The 16,947-nt window shown below is 42.5% G+C and overlaps 2 protein-coding genes across 2 annotated transcripts; both read right to left on the bottom strand.

Moving 5' to 3' along the window:
* Positions 1-2,807: 2,807 nt before the first annotated feature.
* LOC122118028 (protocadherin alpha-3-like) lies at positions 2,808-5,297 on the bottom strand. Its single transcript, XM_042691877.1, has one exon. It carries the CDS (start codon positions 5,295-5,297, stop codon positions 2,808-2,810), a length of 2,490 nt encoding a protein of 829 aa, XP_042547811.1.
* A 3,172-nt stretch (positions 5,298-8,469) lies between these two features.
* On the bottom strand, positions 8,470-13,259 carry LOC122118027 (protocadherin alpha-2-like). Its single transcript, XM_042691876.1, has 2 exons — positions 10,857-13,259; positions 8,470-8,487 (listed from the first exon to the last, which is right to left on the bottom strand). Exons 1-2 carry the CDS (start codon positions 13,257-13,259, stop codon positions 8,470-8,472), a joined length of 2,421 nt encoding a protein of 806 aa, XP_042547810.1.
* Positions 13,260-16,947: the final 3,688 nt, after the last annotated feature.

Below are 16,947 nucleotides of genomic sequence, written 5' to 3'. Positions count from 1 at the left end.
TTTCACTGTGTCCAAACTGCCCAAACTGAACACAAACTGAACCCTTTAAAAAAAATAACTACATATTTTGAGGACCCTGGAAGAGAGTAGAAATAGGTCCTTTCCCTCTTACTGTATTTTACAGAATAGTTAATTGCATATATTCAGGACACAACAGAATAAAATGGATATTTGTTTGAAATAAATATTAAATATTCATTTAGTGCAGCAGCAATGCAATAATAAAAATTTAAGAACATTCTAAATGTCTTTGTCAAGGGACTTATTAATAACAAATTTCAGGAGGAGAGCTGGATTTGAAAGATGAGGTTCCCAGACAAGTATTTTGGATGACCCTATGATTTACAACAGGAAGGTGACAGGACTAGGGAAGTTAAGTACTGAATAGAGTCTGGACATGATGTAGCTAATACGTGATGGACAAGGGGACAGATAGGGTTAGAATCAAAAATGAAATACAAGTAGGAAAACGGAGGAGTGAAGACAATATCCATTTTACATGTTGGCTTCCCCACATTATCATTGAGTGTTCATCAGATTTTACCTGGCAACTAATTCTCTAAGGAAATAAGATGGGAGTCCAACTACAAAAACGGAGAAATAAACATACACATGGGGCTAATCATTTGAAAGTAGTCTCACTTGAATGTTATTGAGGACACATATCTGAAGGTTTCTACTTATTGCATGAGTAGTTTTGAGGTAGTATTCAGAGGAAGCTACTAGTAAGGACATTGACTTAAAAAATTTCTTGACATTAGCCTCACAGTATTGTATACAAAAGATGTTAATGCATAAGAAGTTTTCAGCAGGGCTGGGAAGGGGGGTTACAGGAAGACTGCTTGCCTCACATGCATGAGGCCCTGGGTTCGATTCCTCAGCACCACATAAACAGAAAAAGCTGTAAGTGGCACTGTGGCTCAAGTGGTAGAGCATGCCCAGACCCAGAGTTCAAGCCCCATGACTGACAAAAAAAAAAAAATGTTTTCACCAGTGCCATAAAAAAAAATGATACTAGTATGGATGTTTTAAGTTACATACAATGCATTATTTTCTATAAATTCTTCAAAAGGCAAGATTTAAAATGATATTTTAAAACACTAATTCAATATATTATGTATTAAATGCATTTCACATTAATATTTAAATATTGCTAACAAAAATAGTAAGAAAGTGTTGGATGCTGGTGGCTCATGCCTGTAAACTAGCTACATAGGAGGCTGAGATCTGAGGATCATGGTTCAAAACCACATCTGCCAGGAAAGTCTGTGAGACTCTTGTCTCCACTAAACTAGCAAAAAAAAAAGATGGAAATGGAGCTGTGGCTCAAGTGACAGAGCACTAGCGTTCAGCAAAAGAAGCTCAGAAACAACTTTCAAGTCCTGAGTTCAAGTCCTAGGACTAGCACCAAACAAAAGTGAAGTAAAACAAAAATGCAGGAAGTGGTGCTATGGCTCAAGGGATAGAGTGCTTGCCTTGAGCTGAAGAGCTGAGGGACAGCACCCAGGCCCAGAGTTCAAGCCTCACGACCGACAAAAAAAAATTTTTTTTTAAAATGCAATTCAGAATATATTATTATATATTTCCCCAATTGGGAAATCTAGCAACACTAATGATTTGCCAAATATGACAATGAAGTCTCTCCTTCTTTTACCAGTCCTGGGACTTGAACTTAGAGCCTAGGCACTGTCCCTGAGCTTCTTTTTGCTCAAGGCTAGCACTCTACCACTTGAACCACAGTGCCACTTATGGTTTTTTATGTTTATGTGGTACTGAAGAATTGAAACCCAGGGCCTCAGGCATACTAGGCAAGCACTCTACTACTAAGCCACGTTCTCAGATTGAAAATGAAGTCTTAATAAAATTATGCTTAAATAGAAGAGAAATAAGACTTGAAATATGAATAACAGAATAAAAAGGGCTTTATAAAAGACGAGAAATAAACTGATTTAAAACTGATGATGTAAAACAATGATTTTTTTAAATGAGTTAAAAGTCTTAAATTTCACTCAGAAACAATCTAACACCTACTATGACCTATGACTTCCCAATGGAAAGAGGCAAAAAATATTGAAGCCCTTGACCAGGGATTAGATGACTACATGTTCCAGCCAAATTCTGAGAGCCAGGGAAAGGGCGATATTGTCCAAAAAGAAATGTACTTTTTACTTGACTCATACAACTGTAACCCCTCTGTACATCACCTTTATATTAACAATAAAAGGGGAAATAAAAATTAAATTTAAATTTAAAATTCTCTTAAAAATGCAATTCAAACTGGGAGAGGAAAAGGAAAAAGGGGATATTCTCCCAAAAAGAAATGTACCCATTTTGTTTTTGTTGTCATTCATAAGGCTTGAACTTTGGGTATGTGCACTGTCTCAGAGCTTTTGAGCTCAAGGCTAGCACTCTACCACTTCAGCCACAGCGCCACTTCCGGTTTTTTCTGTGTATGTGGTACTGCGGGATTGAACCCAGGACTTAAGGCACGCTAGGAAAGCACTCTACAACTAGACCACATTCCCAGCAAGAAATTTATTCTTTACCAGTTATGTAACTGTAACCCCTCTGCAAAATACATTTACGATAACAAAAGAAAAATTTATATGCAATCTATGCAAAAAATGTTTTTATTTATACCCATGTAGCAATAAGTATTCCTTAACCAACTTATCAACAAAAACAAAAAATACAAATGCACATTTTAGAACTTTCTCTTGAATCATGAAAATTAAAGAAATCTCGACATCTTAACTTAAAAATTAGTGCCTAGAAACGCTAGTTATGGAGAAAATAAAAAAGAGAAGTTAACGTTTAAAATATCTCCAAAGGAACACAACCGCCACAGCATAAAAACAAGGATTTTTTTTAAAAGAAATATGACTCACTTTGACGGAGAAATCTAGTTCACCAGCCAGTTGCTCCGCTTTATCAGGGTTAACTGGACAGGGTGGAAGGCTGGGGCTGAAGGCCATGAGATCCGTATTGGATGGAACCACTGCTGAGCACACCCTCTGCCTCCTCTGCTGGGAGTAAGTCAAACTCCCCACCGCGCTGGAGCACACCAGCACAGGCTTCCCAGGCGCGCACGCGCCCTCGCTCCGCCCCACAGCCGCCCCAGAGCACCGCAGCGCCACGTACAGCACCAGCGTCAGCACCAGCAGGCTGCACACCGCGCAGATGGCGATGATCAGGTACACGTTCACGTCCACCAGCGTCGCCTCCGAAGCCACGGCGCCCTCCGATGCACGCAAAGACAGCTTGGGCGATTGGCCGCTGTCCACCAGAGACACCAGCACCGTGGCGGTGGCCGTCAGCGCCGGCTCGCCATGGTCCTTCACCAGCACCAACAGGCGCTGCCTCGCGGCGTCTGCCTCGTCCAGCGCGCGCGTGGTGCTGATCTCGCCCGTGTACAGCCCCACGCGGAACGGGCTGCGCGCACCGGCCGCCGCCGGCTGCAGCTCGTACGACAGCCACGCGTTGTAGCCAGAGTCCGCGTCCACCGCGCGCACCTTGGTCACCACGTGGCCAGCGCCCACCGAGCGCCACAGCACTTCGCTGCGCGCGCCGCCGCCGCCGCCGCCGCCGCCGGGAGGCCCCAGCAGCGCAGGCGCATTGTCGTTCTCGTCCAGCACGAACACCTGCAGAGTCACGTTGCTGCCCAGGGCGGGCACGCCAGCGTCGCGCGCGCTCACCTGGAACTGCAGCAGCTCCAGCTCCTCGTGGTCCAGCGGCTGCAGCGCGTACACCTTGCCGCTCTCCGCGTGCACCGACACGTAGCTCGACAGCGCGCGCTCGCCCACCCGCCGCTCCACCAGCGAGTACGATACGCGCGCGTTCTCCTGCGCGTCCGCGTCGCGCGCCCACACCGTGAAGATGTGCGAGCCGGGCGCGTTGTTCTCCTTCACGAACACCGTGTACTCGGCCTGTGCGAACACGGGCGCATTGTCGTTCACGTCGGCCACCTCCACCGACACGCTGGCGGTGGCCCACAGCGGAGGCGAGCCCCCGTCTCGCGCGGTCACCACCACCTTATACTCAGAGGTGGTCTCTCGGTCCAGAGTGCTATCCAGTACCAGTGAATAATAGTTTTTGAAGGTGGACACCAGCTTGAAGGGTGTGTCAGGCGTCAGGGAGCAGGTCACCTGTCCGTTGGTACCTGAATCACGGTCCGACACGCTGATCAAGGCAATGGTAGTACCAACTTCAGAATTTTCTAATACCGGTAATGCTAGTGACTTGATTACTAATTCGGGTGCATTATCATTTATGTCCACAATTTCCACTAGAACTGTGCAATGATCTGTCATTGGGGGATTTCCTTTGTCTGTCGCCTCTACCTGGATTTCATATAATTTGGTTTCCTCAAAATCTAGGTTAGCGTTTACTCTGATACATCCATTGACAGGATCTAAGTGGAATTTCGACAGAATCTCAGCGGATATGTCTGCGTGGAATGAATATACAATGTCCTTATTTACTCCTTCATCCAAATCAGAGGCGTTAACAGTCACTGCTACAGTACCATTTGGTGCATTTTCAAATAATCTGACTCTGTAGAGCGTCCTCTCAAATATTGGAGCATTGTCGTTTACATCTAGGACTGTGACCTTCACTTGAGTAGTGCCTGTAAGCTCTGGCTTCCCGCCATCTGTTGCTGTTATTAGTAAATGATGCTCAGAAGTATCCTCTCGATTTAAAAGTTTTTTCAACACGAGACCAAGGGATTTTATGTCTTCATTATTTCTTTTAACGTCCAAAGTAAAATACTCAGTGGAATCAAGGTTATAAGTCAACAATGCATTTGTTCCGATATCTGCATCTGATGCGCCCTCTAATGAAAACCGCGACCCAAGCTGTCGAGATTCAGAAATAAACAGATTCTTTACTGTCATTGGGAAAACAGGTGAATTGTCATTAATATCCTTCACCTCCACCTCCACGTGGAACACCTGCAGCGGCCTGTCCACGATCACCTCCAGGTGCAGGCTGCACTCCGCGCTGCGCCCGCACAGCTCCTCCCGGTCGATCCGACCATTCACAAACAAAATGCCATTCTGCAGATTTACCTCCAGAAGGTCCCCGCCGCCCTTGGACGCCACCCGGAACAGGCGCGGCACCAGCTCCGTCAGCTCCAGCCCCAGGTCCTGCGCGATGCGGCCCACGAAGGTGCCGTGTTTGGCCTCTTCAAAGATCGAGTAATGGAGCTGGCCGCTCCCTGCTTCCCAAATTGCAAGGAGCAGAAAGGAGAACAAAAGGCGCTGAGCTCCAAGACCTTCTCTCCAGTAAAACACCATTGCAAGCGTCTTCAAATAGTTAATCGCTTACATCGATTGAAAATTTAAGAAACCAGAGATCCTTACTCCTTCCTTAAACTCCTTACACTTAAAATAATATTTCAGAGGTGATGAAAAGAAAGCGTCAGATGAATAAGCAATGCAGTCAAGCTGGCATCTCTTTTGTGTAGAAAGAACTTGTGGTGGACAGCGACATCATGTGGCTAAATGGGTAAGTAGCGTATTTACCTTCTTTTTTGCAAGTAGTGTATTTATCTTCTTTCTTGTAAGTAGCGTATTACCTTCTTTTTTGTGCGCGCTGAACTTTCCTCAAATTTTTATTTGCACCTGTGATTTCCTTCCTCTAATAATTATTTATATTTTATCAAACTGCAATCATTGTGTACCGCCTCATGATTTAAACTATTCCAATTCATAAGATGCAGAAAAATATTTATTTTGGTTCCTTTTATTCCGTGAGAATTTTTTGAAAATGCTTACTATGGGAAAATTGCTGTTTTGTATGTCTTAATGGAAATATTCTATCACATTTTTACATCATACCTCTGAAACATATTAATATAATTTCCTTTCTAACAGTACATGATGATTATGTAACTTAAAAATGACTAACTGGTGATGCTTGGTAAAATCTCATTTGATTCAGATGACACAATTTTAATTATTTGACCCTCTATACTACGTTTTATGGAAAAATCAGAGATTTGTGTTTTATATTCCCCATAGCATTAAAATGTTGAAGTGTTTTGAAAATATGTATGTCACACCCAAATATATTTACTTTTATATTATTATTGCAGTTGTCATAGCTAACAAATAGAGTCTAACAAAATAGGTTCACTTACATTTGTTAATTTGTAGGATAAATGTTAAATCATTCTTGTGTGTTCCAAGGCTTCAAACACCTAGGCATCACTCCACTGCTAAACTAAATCCCAATCCAGAATCAGACATTGGAATGAAGTTCTTATGTAAATTTGGTTCCAGTTGCAGAACAAGGGAACTGAATTTTGTTGCACTTACAGTGCTTCAAGTAAAAATAAATTTGTGTTTAAAATTTCCATACCATTTGTGCATTTCAATTTATCTTTGTATCCTAAAATGCTCACACAAAAGTAAAATCTGCTTGTTATGATCTGTACTCTGAAAAGGTGTTCCTTGAAAGAAGCATTTATTTAACCTACCATGGAAAGAAGAAAAGTAACTGCAGAATATGACTCACTAGACAACTTACAAGAGACTAGGTAATGACTTATTTGAAAGACCTCTGAATTCAGTGAGTGGAATGAGTCCTCTGAGCATTTGAAAGTTGATCAAAAACATTCATGTGGAAAGGGAAAAATAAGGAATCGGGGGAAATATAGGATTTCCAAAGTTTTTCTTTCTGCTAGAACACTTAAATGAAATCCAACATGCGATTATAGTATTAAAATAGTGGGTTTTCATACAAGTCTTTTTTGTGTTTCATATTTCATTAAATGGAAGCCAGTGTGACAATTTACTCATACTTTATCATCAATATTTAAAATAGAATAAACTATCAAGGTTACAGTGAATAGATGCTTAAATTAACTCTTTCAAATAAAATAAGTGGTTGCCTTAATGACGTTTTATCAGTTATATAATTTCTAGTTGCTCCAAGTCAGAAAGATGAAAAAAGCAAACACATGTTTTGAGGGGGGTTTGGGTTTTTGTTTTTAGTATGCTGGAGATTGGACCTAAGTTTTTGTCCATCCATGCTAGAGCTAGTATCCTATCACTGAGCTGTATGCCCCAATTCTACTTATTATTTCTGAAAGCTATGGATCTTTGAAGTAATTACAGACATAGATGTGGCAGTTGGTACTTTGATATATCTTTTATTTCTTGCCAGTCCTGGGGCTTGAACTTGGGGCCTGGGCACTGTCCCTGAGCTTCTTTCCCTCAAGGCTAGTATTCTACCACTTGAGCTACAGAGCCATTCTGACTTTTCTGTTTATGTAGTAGTGAGTAATTGAACCCAGGGCTTCATGCATGCTAGGCAAGCATTGTACCACTAAGCCACATTCCCAGCCCACTTTGATGTATCTTGAAAGGTAATCTAGTTTGAAAGTGAGAATCAAATTATAAATTTTAGAGAATTTAATATTTGTGAGTTTCTTTTGACAATTTATTGTAATTGTACACATTTTATTATATTTGTAACACCAATTACAAAATAGAATGACATATGGAAACTTACAACAGAATAATCTCTGTTACTGATGAATAGGAATTAAAGAATACTAAAGAGTCTGGTGGCATGGCTCACGTTTGACATGCCTACCTGACAAGCTCCAAACTCTAAGTTCAAACACCAGTATCAAAAAATAATATTATAGTATTAAAGAAGATTAGGCCAATGTGTATATAAGGTAAAGTAAACAGTTTCTATCCCCTAGACATCTCTTTAAGCAAATTGATCAAGAAAAAATGTAAATAAGAAACCAATAAAAATTTATTGGGCAACAGGTTGTTACTCATGGAAATCATGGATCATCTGAATATAATTTTAAAAGCTTATTATTTATTTACAGCAGAAATACAGTGGTAAAACAGACTTCCAGTAGCACAGATTTTATCTCACTATACATTCTGCAAGCCAGTCTCAAGAAGGCTGTGAGTAGCCATGATATTCCAGGATGATTCTCTTTTTAAAAAACGAAATGGGGGGAGGTTTTCCCTCATTCCGGTCATTTATTTTCTCTGTAAAGTCTCAGGTAAACTTTTCTAGTTCTCAGGAAATATATGCATATACATATGTGTATATACTCTGCATTTTGAGACATCAACTCTGAGGAGATAAGTTTCCTGTATAAATAGCCTATATATAGAAAGGGAGGGAGGGAGGAAGAAAAGGAGGGAGGGAAGCAATGAAGAAAGACATTTCCAGCCTCGAAATCATTAATTAATAATAAAACTGTGTTTTAGAAAATAGACTATCTTTAAACTGACTTAGATTTACTGACCAGACTCCCTGACTCCTTTAAAAGCAGACCTCAGATGGAAATGGTTAGTTTGCCCTAATTGTGAAATGGCTGAGGCTATAATTGCACAATGGAAGTTATTTATATAGACCATAATGTACATATCTGGAGAATAAACAGAAAATAATTAAGATCCAAGTGGTAGAGAACACTTTTATATAATTATTTCACCCAAACTCATCTTCCTGTGGTTGACAAAACTAAAGAAAGAACATTTCCAGGCTGTGTGCTCAAGCCCGTAATCCCAGCTACTCAGGATGCGGATATCTAAGGATTGCAATTCAAAGCCAGCCAGGGCAGGAAATCTGTGAGACTCCAATTAACTACCAGGAAACTGGAAGTAGAGCTTTGGCTCAAAGTGGTAGAGCACTAGACTTGAGCAAACACAAAGCTCTGGGACAGCACCCACGCCCAGAGTTTAAACCCCATGATGAACACACACACACACACACAAACACACACACATACACACACACACACACACACACACACACACACACCATTTCCAGGTATAACATTTACTAGTCAAGTTCAGTATTTTAATTACCCCATATAAGAGCTTCCAATGAAAATATAGTCATCCAATACTAGGATTTGCCTTTTATAAAATTTAACTTGCAATAAGAATGTTGCCAGGTATAACAGTGAGCTCATAGTAGAAGAAAATATAATCCCAGAAATAATGCGAGGTGCCAGAGAAAGTAGTGAGTCATTGCACAGAGGAGGACAAAATGCATTAGGCTGATAACACCGATACTGGAAGAATGACTAACCAAACACTCGGTGGATTGTGCCTGTAATACAGCTACTCAGGAGGCTGAGATCTGAAGATTGCAGTTCAAAGCCAGCCCAGGCAAGGAAAGTTTGTGAGACTCTTAGCTCCAATTAACCACCAGAAAATTGGAAGTGGCACAGTGGCTCAAGTGGTAGAGTGCTCACCTTGAGCTGAAGAGCTGAGAGACAGTGTCCAGGCCCAGACTTCAAGTACCATGACCGACAAAAAAAAAAAAAAAAAAAAAAGAGCACTCTTCATTTAAAAAGAAAAGGAAATTTGGGCAGTGGTGGCTCACACCTGTAATACTAGCTCTTCAGGAGGCTGAGATCTGATGATCCTGGTTCAAAGCTAGCCCAAGAAGAAAAGTTTGTGAAAACTCTTACCTCCAATTAACCACAAAAAGCCAGAAGTTCATCTATTGCTCAAGTGGTACAGTACTAGATTCTCAGAAGCTCAGCAACAACACCCAGGCCCAGAGGTCAAGCCCCAGGTCTGGCAAAAGGAAAAAAAAAAAAAAAGAAGAAGAAAAGGCTTCCGTGTTTGGCCAAGTCCACCATGATTATAAAATGGCAAAATTAAGAAGGGATCTATTCTGATTGAACCATTTTGTTGTATGACTCAGAAATTTTGCACTATGAAATCTTTATCCCAAATAACAGGCTAGTATAATTAAAAAAGACAAAACTAATATCCTCCACATTCCTGAGTGTTGGCATGTGTTGGATGAAACATGGCAGACACTTTTGGAGGACCCAGCCTCCAGCAAGGCTATATTCAAATACAAGGGAGAAAAAACAACTTATTAACTGTTGTATAAACAGAGGAACACAAATACTTTCTCTGGCTATAGTGCTGGGGCATGACCTAAAACCTGTCTACTACTCTCATGAACCTTTTCCTACTCACTGCTGTGCTCTACCACCTGAACCATGCCTTCAGTTCCAGTTTCTTGCTGGCAAATTGGAGATTAGAGTCTAGAGGATGTGACTAGCCAGGCTGGCTTCAAATCTTCATCCTCATATCTCAGCCTCTTGAGTGGCTTGAATTATAGGCAGACCCACCAGTGCCTAGCCATGCATGCATTCTTTATTCAAAGAACAATGAAGCAAATGTCCAAAGAGAAGAATATATTTAATTTCTAATAAAATTCTGATGAAATGCTTGTGTCAGTTGGATATCTGTTATTTAATAGCCAAATTATTTTCATTTTCCCATTTCTGGTTTTTAAATTTTTAACAAAAATTTAAATTTTTAAGAAAAAACCTTGGGGCTGGGAAGGTGGCTCAGTGGCAGAGCGCTTGCCTTGCATGCCTGAGGTCCTGGGTTCGATTCCTCAGCACCACATAAGCAAAAAGAAAAAAGCCGGAAGTGGCACTGTGGCTCAAGTGGTAGAGCGGTAGCCTCGAGCTGAAGAGCTGAGGGACAGCACCCAGGCCCAGAGTTCAGGCCCCACAACCGGACCCAAAAAAGAAAAGAAAAGAAAAAAACCTTAAAGCAAATATTAAAATATCAAACTTATTGATACATTTTGAATGTTACAAGTTCCTATTACTCATGGGGATTTAATTATGAATATGTATATAAAGGATGGTGCAAGAAAAATATTCTAATGGATCAATTAGATTTTCATCTGTTAATCTGTGAATCTCCGATTCACACATACACAATGTTGGATAGCAGCAAAATGATTTAAAAGGCGCAATTTCAAATTTAAACAAGATATAATAAACAACGATATTGAAAGATTCTAGAAATGTTAAGAAAGATGAAAATACCTACCTTTCCTATGTATTCTGAGTCTGAGGGCTGTGGTTTTTCTTCTGCGGAGTCTGGACCTTGAGGAAGGCTGGGGCTGAAGGCCATGAGGTCGGTCTTGGGCGGGCCCTCCCCAGAGCACACCCTCTGCCTCCTCTGCTGAGAGTAGGACCAGCTCCCCACCGCGCTGGAGCACACCAGCACAGGCTTCCCAGGCGCGCACGCGCCCTCGCTCCGCCCCACAGCCGCCCCAGAGCACCGCAGCGCCACGTACAGCACCAGCGTCAGCACCAGCAGGCTGCACACCGCGCAGATGGCGATGATCAGGTACACGTTCACGTCCACCAGCGTCGCCTCCGAAGCCACGGCGCCCTCCGATGCACGCAAAGACAGCTTGGGCGATTGGCCGCTGTCCACCAGAGACACCAGCACCGTGGCGGTGGCCGTCAGCGCCGGCTCGCCATGGTCCTTCACCAGCACCAACAGGCGCTGCCTCGCGGCGTCCGCCTCGTCCAGCGCGCGCGTGGTGCTGATCTCGCCCGTGTACAGCCCCACGCGGAACGGGCTGCGCGCACCGGCCGCCGCCGGCTGCAGCTCGTACGACAGCCACGCGTTGTAGCCAGAGTCCGCGTCCACCGCGCGCACCTTGGTCACCACGTGGCCAGCGCCCACCGAGCGCCACAGCACTTCGCTGCGCGCGCCGCCGCCGCCGCCGCCGCCGCCGCCGGGAGGCCCCAGCAGCGCAGGCGCATTGTCGTTCTCGTCCAGCACGAACACCTGCAGAGTCACGTTGCTGCCCAGGGCGGGCACGCCAGCGTCGCGCGCGCTCACCTGGAACTGCAGCAGCTCCAGCTCCTCGTGGTCCAGCGGCTGCAGCGCGTACACCTTGCCGCTCTCCGCGTGCACCGACACGTAGCTCGACAGCGCGCGCTCGCCCACCCGCCGCTCCACCAGCGAGTACGACACGCGCGCGTTCTCCTGCGCGTCCGCGTCGCGCGCCCACACCGTGAAGATGTGCGAGCCGGGCGCGTTGTTCTCCTTCACGAACACCGTGTACTCGGCCTGTGCGAACACCGGCGCGTTGTCGTTCACGTCGGCCACCTCCACCGACACGCTGGCGGTGGCCCACAGCGGAGGCGAGCCCCCGTCACGCGCGGTCACCACCACCTTATACTCAGATGTGGTCTCTCGGTCCAGAGCGCTATCCAGCACTAAAGAATAATAATTCTTAAAAGTAGTCACCAGCCTGAACGGGACGTGTGCCGTCAACATGCAAGTCACCTGCCCATTGGTCCCTGAGTCGCGGTCGGACACCGTGATGAGCGCGATGACGGTGCCCAGCGGAGCGTTTTCTTGGATGGGAAGCGAGAGAGACGTTATTGAGACTTCTGGTGTGTTATCATTGATATCCACAAGTTTTACTGAAATTTTACAGTGTCCTGACATTGACGGAGTTCCTTTGTCAGAAGCAATAACTTGAATATCATAGGATTTCATTTCTTCATAATCTAATTTCCCCTTAGTTCTGATTTCTCCTGAGGTGGGGTCTATTTTGAACTTTGTCAGTATAGAAGAGGACACATCACTACTGAATGAATATACAACCTCCCTGTTTGATCCTTCATCTTCATCAGAAGCATTTAGTTTAATTACTAAGGTGCCATTTGCAATGTTCTCTAGCAATTGTACTTTGTAAAGGGATTGGGAAAAAGTAGGCTCGTTATCATTCACATCTAATACTTTAATAATTATTTGAACGGTGCCCGTGAGCTCAGGTTTGCCCCCATCCGTAGCCACCAGTAATAAATTAACCTCAGCACTTTCCTCTCGGTCCAGGGATTTCCCCAGCACAAGAAACAAAGATTGGCTTAGTTCATCATTAGTCTGTATATCTAGAAAGAAAAACTCACTGGGGCTGAGTCTGTAGGAAAGAAGAGCGTTTACTCCAATGTCTGCATCAGATGCTCCCTCTAAAGGAAACCTGGAGTCAAGCAACTTTGATTCCGGAAACCGAAGAGTCTTTACAGTCGTTGGAAATGCCGGCGGGTTGTCGTTAATGTCCTTCACCTCCACCTCCACGTGGAACACCTGCAGCGGCCTGTCCACGATCACCTCCAGGTGCAGGCTGCACTCCGCGCTGCGCCCGCACAGCTCCTCCCGGTCGATCCGACCATTCACAAACAAAATGCCATTCTGCAGATTTACCTCCAGAAGGTCCCCGCCGCCCTTGGACGCCACCCGGAACAGGCGCGGCACCAGCTCCGTCAGCTCCAGCCCCAGGTCCTGCGCGATGCGACCCACGAAGGTGCCGTGTTTGGCCTCCTCGGGGACCGAGTAGTGGAGCTGGCCGCTCCCTGTCTTCCAGAGGAGCAGTAAGGAGAGCAGCAGACATTCCCTGACGGGTAGGCCGGGTCTCACAGATGTCATTACTAATCCTCAGTGAGTAGATCACATTAAAGGAGCTCGATTTGCAAAAATTTAAATATTCCAATCCTTTCTCAAGTCCTGCTGCTTCTGTTATTGTTCCTCTATCTGGACTAACAAAGGGGCTCTCGGTAACTTCCTTTTTTTTTCTAGAGAACACTCTCTGGTAGACAGCGACATCATGTGGTTAAGATGTAGTTTTGTATAACCATCTTAGGCATTTAACAGTTTAGTAGCCTTAATAATCACGTTGTTATGAATTTCTCTTGCAAAATTGAACTTCTATATCCACTTGACATCAGAACCCCTTGTAGTGGGGTCTTGTATGTACCAAGCACCACTGTACTTTCTGCTTCTGTAAATTTCACTACCTTCGATATTTCTTATTAGTTAAATCATAAAATATTTCTTGTGATTGACATCCAACTTCACACAATGCCCCAAAGGTTCAACAATTCTGTAACATGTGGTAGTATTTCTTTCCTTTTCCATGCTGAATAATGTTCATTGTGCATACATTCTCCATTTTGTTGGGCTACTTCCACCCTTTACTACTGTAAATAGTATGTAAATATCTATTGGAAACCTTTTAATTCTTTTAATTATGTTATTTTTGTGTGTGAGCCAGTCCTCGGCCTTGAACTCAAGGCCTTGGGACTACCCCTGACCTTTTTACTCAAAGGTAGCTAGCTACCAGTTGATCCACAACCCCACTTCCAGCTCTTTCAGTGGTTAATTCCGAATGAGTTTCATGGACTTTCCTATTTAGGTTGGCTTCTAACTGCAATCCTCAAATCTCAGCCTCTTGAGTAGCTAGGATTACAGACATGATCCACCAGGCTTATGTTATCTTTTTTTTTTTTTTTTACTGTTTCTTCAAAGCAAATATATGTTATATTTATTTTTCAATATTCAAAGGCTGTAAAGGGGGTTATAATTTAACATTTCCATTTATGTGTCCAGTGCTTCTTGAAGGTCACCCCTTCCATCATACTGCTCCCTCCCCCCTGTTCATGACACCCAAACTTCATGTTATATTTCCCACTTCTTTTATCATAAAAGTAATATTGACTATTATGAATACCTTTGTCCCTTGTTTCTCAGAAGAATAATTTAGTCCATTGAAAATATATCTACTGGGGCTGGGAAGATGGCTCAGTGGTAGAGTGCTTGCCTTGCATGCCTGAGGCCCTGGGTTGGATTCCTCAGCACCACATAAGCAAAAAGAAAAAAGTCGGAAGTGGCTCAAGTGGTAGAGCACTAGCCTTGAGCTGAAGAGCTGAGGGACAGCGCCCACGCCCAGAGTACAAGCCCCACAACTGGACCAAAAAAAAAATTGTGGAAACTATATCTACTTATATCTGTTACAGTTGTTTCGTGATTTAATTTTGATTTTCGCTTTACTTGCAAATGCTTGGAAATTAGTGATGTATTAATTTCTTACTTGTACAATACTACCAATTTAGGAATGTTCTCTATATTGCATTTGAATTTAATGCAAGAGTAATACAAGTGATCTCCTTTTCAATACTAATTATTTGAAACTATATTAGCTGGATTCTTTTGAGTAAAATATGAAAATAGAAGAATAATAAAAATAATATTAATATGAGAATAAAGTAAAAACTAATTGATAAATGGTTCAGCAAGCAAGATGCATAATAATGGGTCATTTTCAGTTATGCCATGTATAATACTAGGAAGCTAATTTTTGGATTTAGCTTTGTAGGGCAAAGAAGAAAGCAAAATTGCAAATTTTACAGAGTTCACTCTGAAAAGCAAAGAAAATCTAGCTTTTCCTAGGCCTAGAACCCAATAATAATTTTTCCCTAGAGTCCAATATCTTAAATACTTATCCACTCCATCTATGAAAGAACATACTTATATTAATGTCACTTCCACAATGAATCTAATCTAAAGTAATCTTACTTTTAAAAAGCAGAACATCATTTCTTGCTTTATACATGGAAATGAGCAATCGTTTACTGGTTTTAAACAAAAATAGGTCTACATACCTTTATAATATCATTAGGAAAATAACTCTAGCTTTATCATTTCTTTCCTTCTATTCACTGTCTCAAATTGACTTTTCTCATACAATAGTAAAATGGTCAAAGTAGCTTTTAGGCTGCATTTTTCAGTTTAGTGACTGTCAAGATAAAATGTTCTATTCCTAAAAGAAAAAAAATCCTATGATCCAGTTTAAATGGTATGTCTTTCCTTTAGTCAGTACTTATGATGATTCCCCTATTGCTCATACATGAATCACTTATTAATTCCTAAAGCCTGGAAATAAAAATAAAAAAAAAAACAGGCGTATCTAAATTATATAGACTGAAAAGTTTAGTTCTTGTGGAAACCATGACATTTCCCAAACTTTCCTGGTGCTTAAATTGTCTGCTGATGTTTTCAGATTAGCCATTTTAGCATTATATGGTTGCAATGCTATTGCTTATTTACAATATCAAGCATTTTTACATAAGCAGTGATCAACATATTGATCTCGTGACACATTACAATATTGTACCTGATCCCAACTATTAGCTCCATGTAACATGCCTTGCTTGAGATAATTTTTTGCATATGTATGGCACAATTATGTTGGATTTGGAAAATGGCATTAAAGAGGCATTGAGGCTTTTTTTTTTTTTTGTCGGTCATGGGGCTTGAACTCTGGGCCTGGGTCCTGTCCCTCAGCTCTTCAGCTGAAGATGAGTGCTCTACCAATTGAGCTACAGCACCACTTATATTTTTTCTGGTGGTTTATTGGAGATAAGAGTCTCACAAATGTTCCTCCCCAAGCTGGCTTTGAACCGTGATCCTCAGACCTCAGCCTCCAGAGTAGCTAGGATTACAGGCGTGAGCCACAACACCTGGCGCATTGAGATTTTTTTTTTAAGATGTATATTATCTCTCTTCCTCACCCACAGAGCTAGGGATACCATTGCTAAATACCCAACTACTCCTCCAGTGAACAAAGGAAACTGAGAAGTCACTCAACATATATCACAAACTTCACTTAATATCTTGATATCTACTGTAGGTTGAAAAGTACTGCTGAAATATATTTGCATACAGAACCTCTCAGAATATGAATGGCCTTTGGAGATAATTAAGGCAAAGATATTGGCATGAGATCATCCCAGATTTGGCTCATCATGAATCCAATGGCAATAGACCTTTATTTTACAAATAGCAGAAAAAGTGAAGGTACACAGTGACACAAAAATATGATTGCAAGGCTGGGAAGGTGGCTCAGTGGTAGAGCGATTGTCTTGCATGCCTGAGGCCCTGGGTTCGATTCCTCAGCACCACATAAGCAAAAAGAAAAAAGCCAGAAGTGGCACTGTGGCTCAAGTGGTAGAGTGCTAGCCTTGAGCTGAAGAGCTGAGAGACAGCGCCCAGGCCCAGAGTTCAGGACCCACTACTGGACCAAAAATAAAAAAAAAAGTGATTGCAGACACAAGAAACTGAGTTATGTTGTCACAAGTCAAGGAATGTCAAGCATTACCCAAAAAGATGAAGGTGCAAGGAAGAATTTTCCCCTTATGTCTGCAGGAAGAATGTGGTCCCACCAGCCCTTAATTTTAAACTTCTAGCCTCTATGACTATGAAAGCAAATGTTTCTGCTTCCTTAAGTCATCAAGTGTGTAGAGATTTGTTGCAGCATGAAAATTAAACTAATGCAGGA

The sequence above is a fragment of the Dipodomys spectabilis genome, unplaced genomic scaffold (assembly GCF_019054845.1).
Source record: "Dipodomys spectabilis isolate Male_0828 unplaced genomic scaffold, ASM1905484v1 ptg000147l, whole genome shotgun sequence".
NCBI lineage: Eukaryota > Metazoa > Chordata > Mammalia > Rodentia > Heteromyidae > Dipodomys > Dipodomys spectabilis.
Note: the sequence above shows the minus strand (reverse complement) of the source record. Positions and strands in the feature narration are given on the sequence as shown.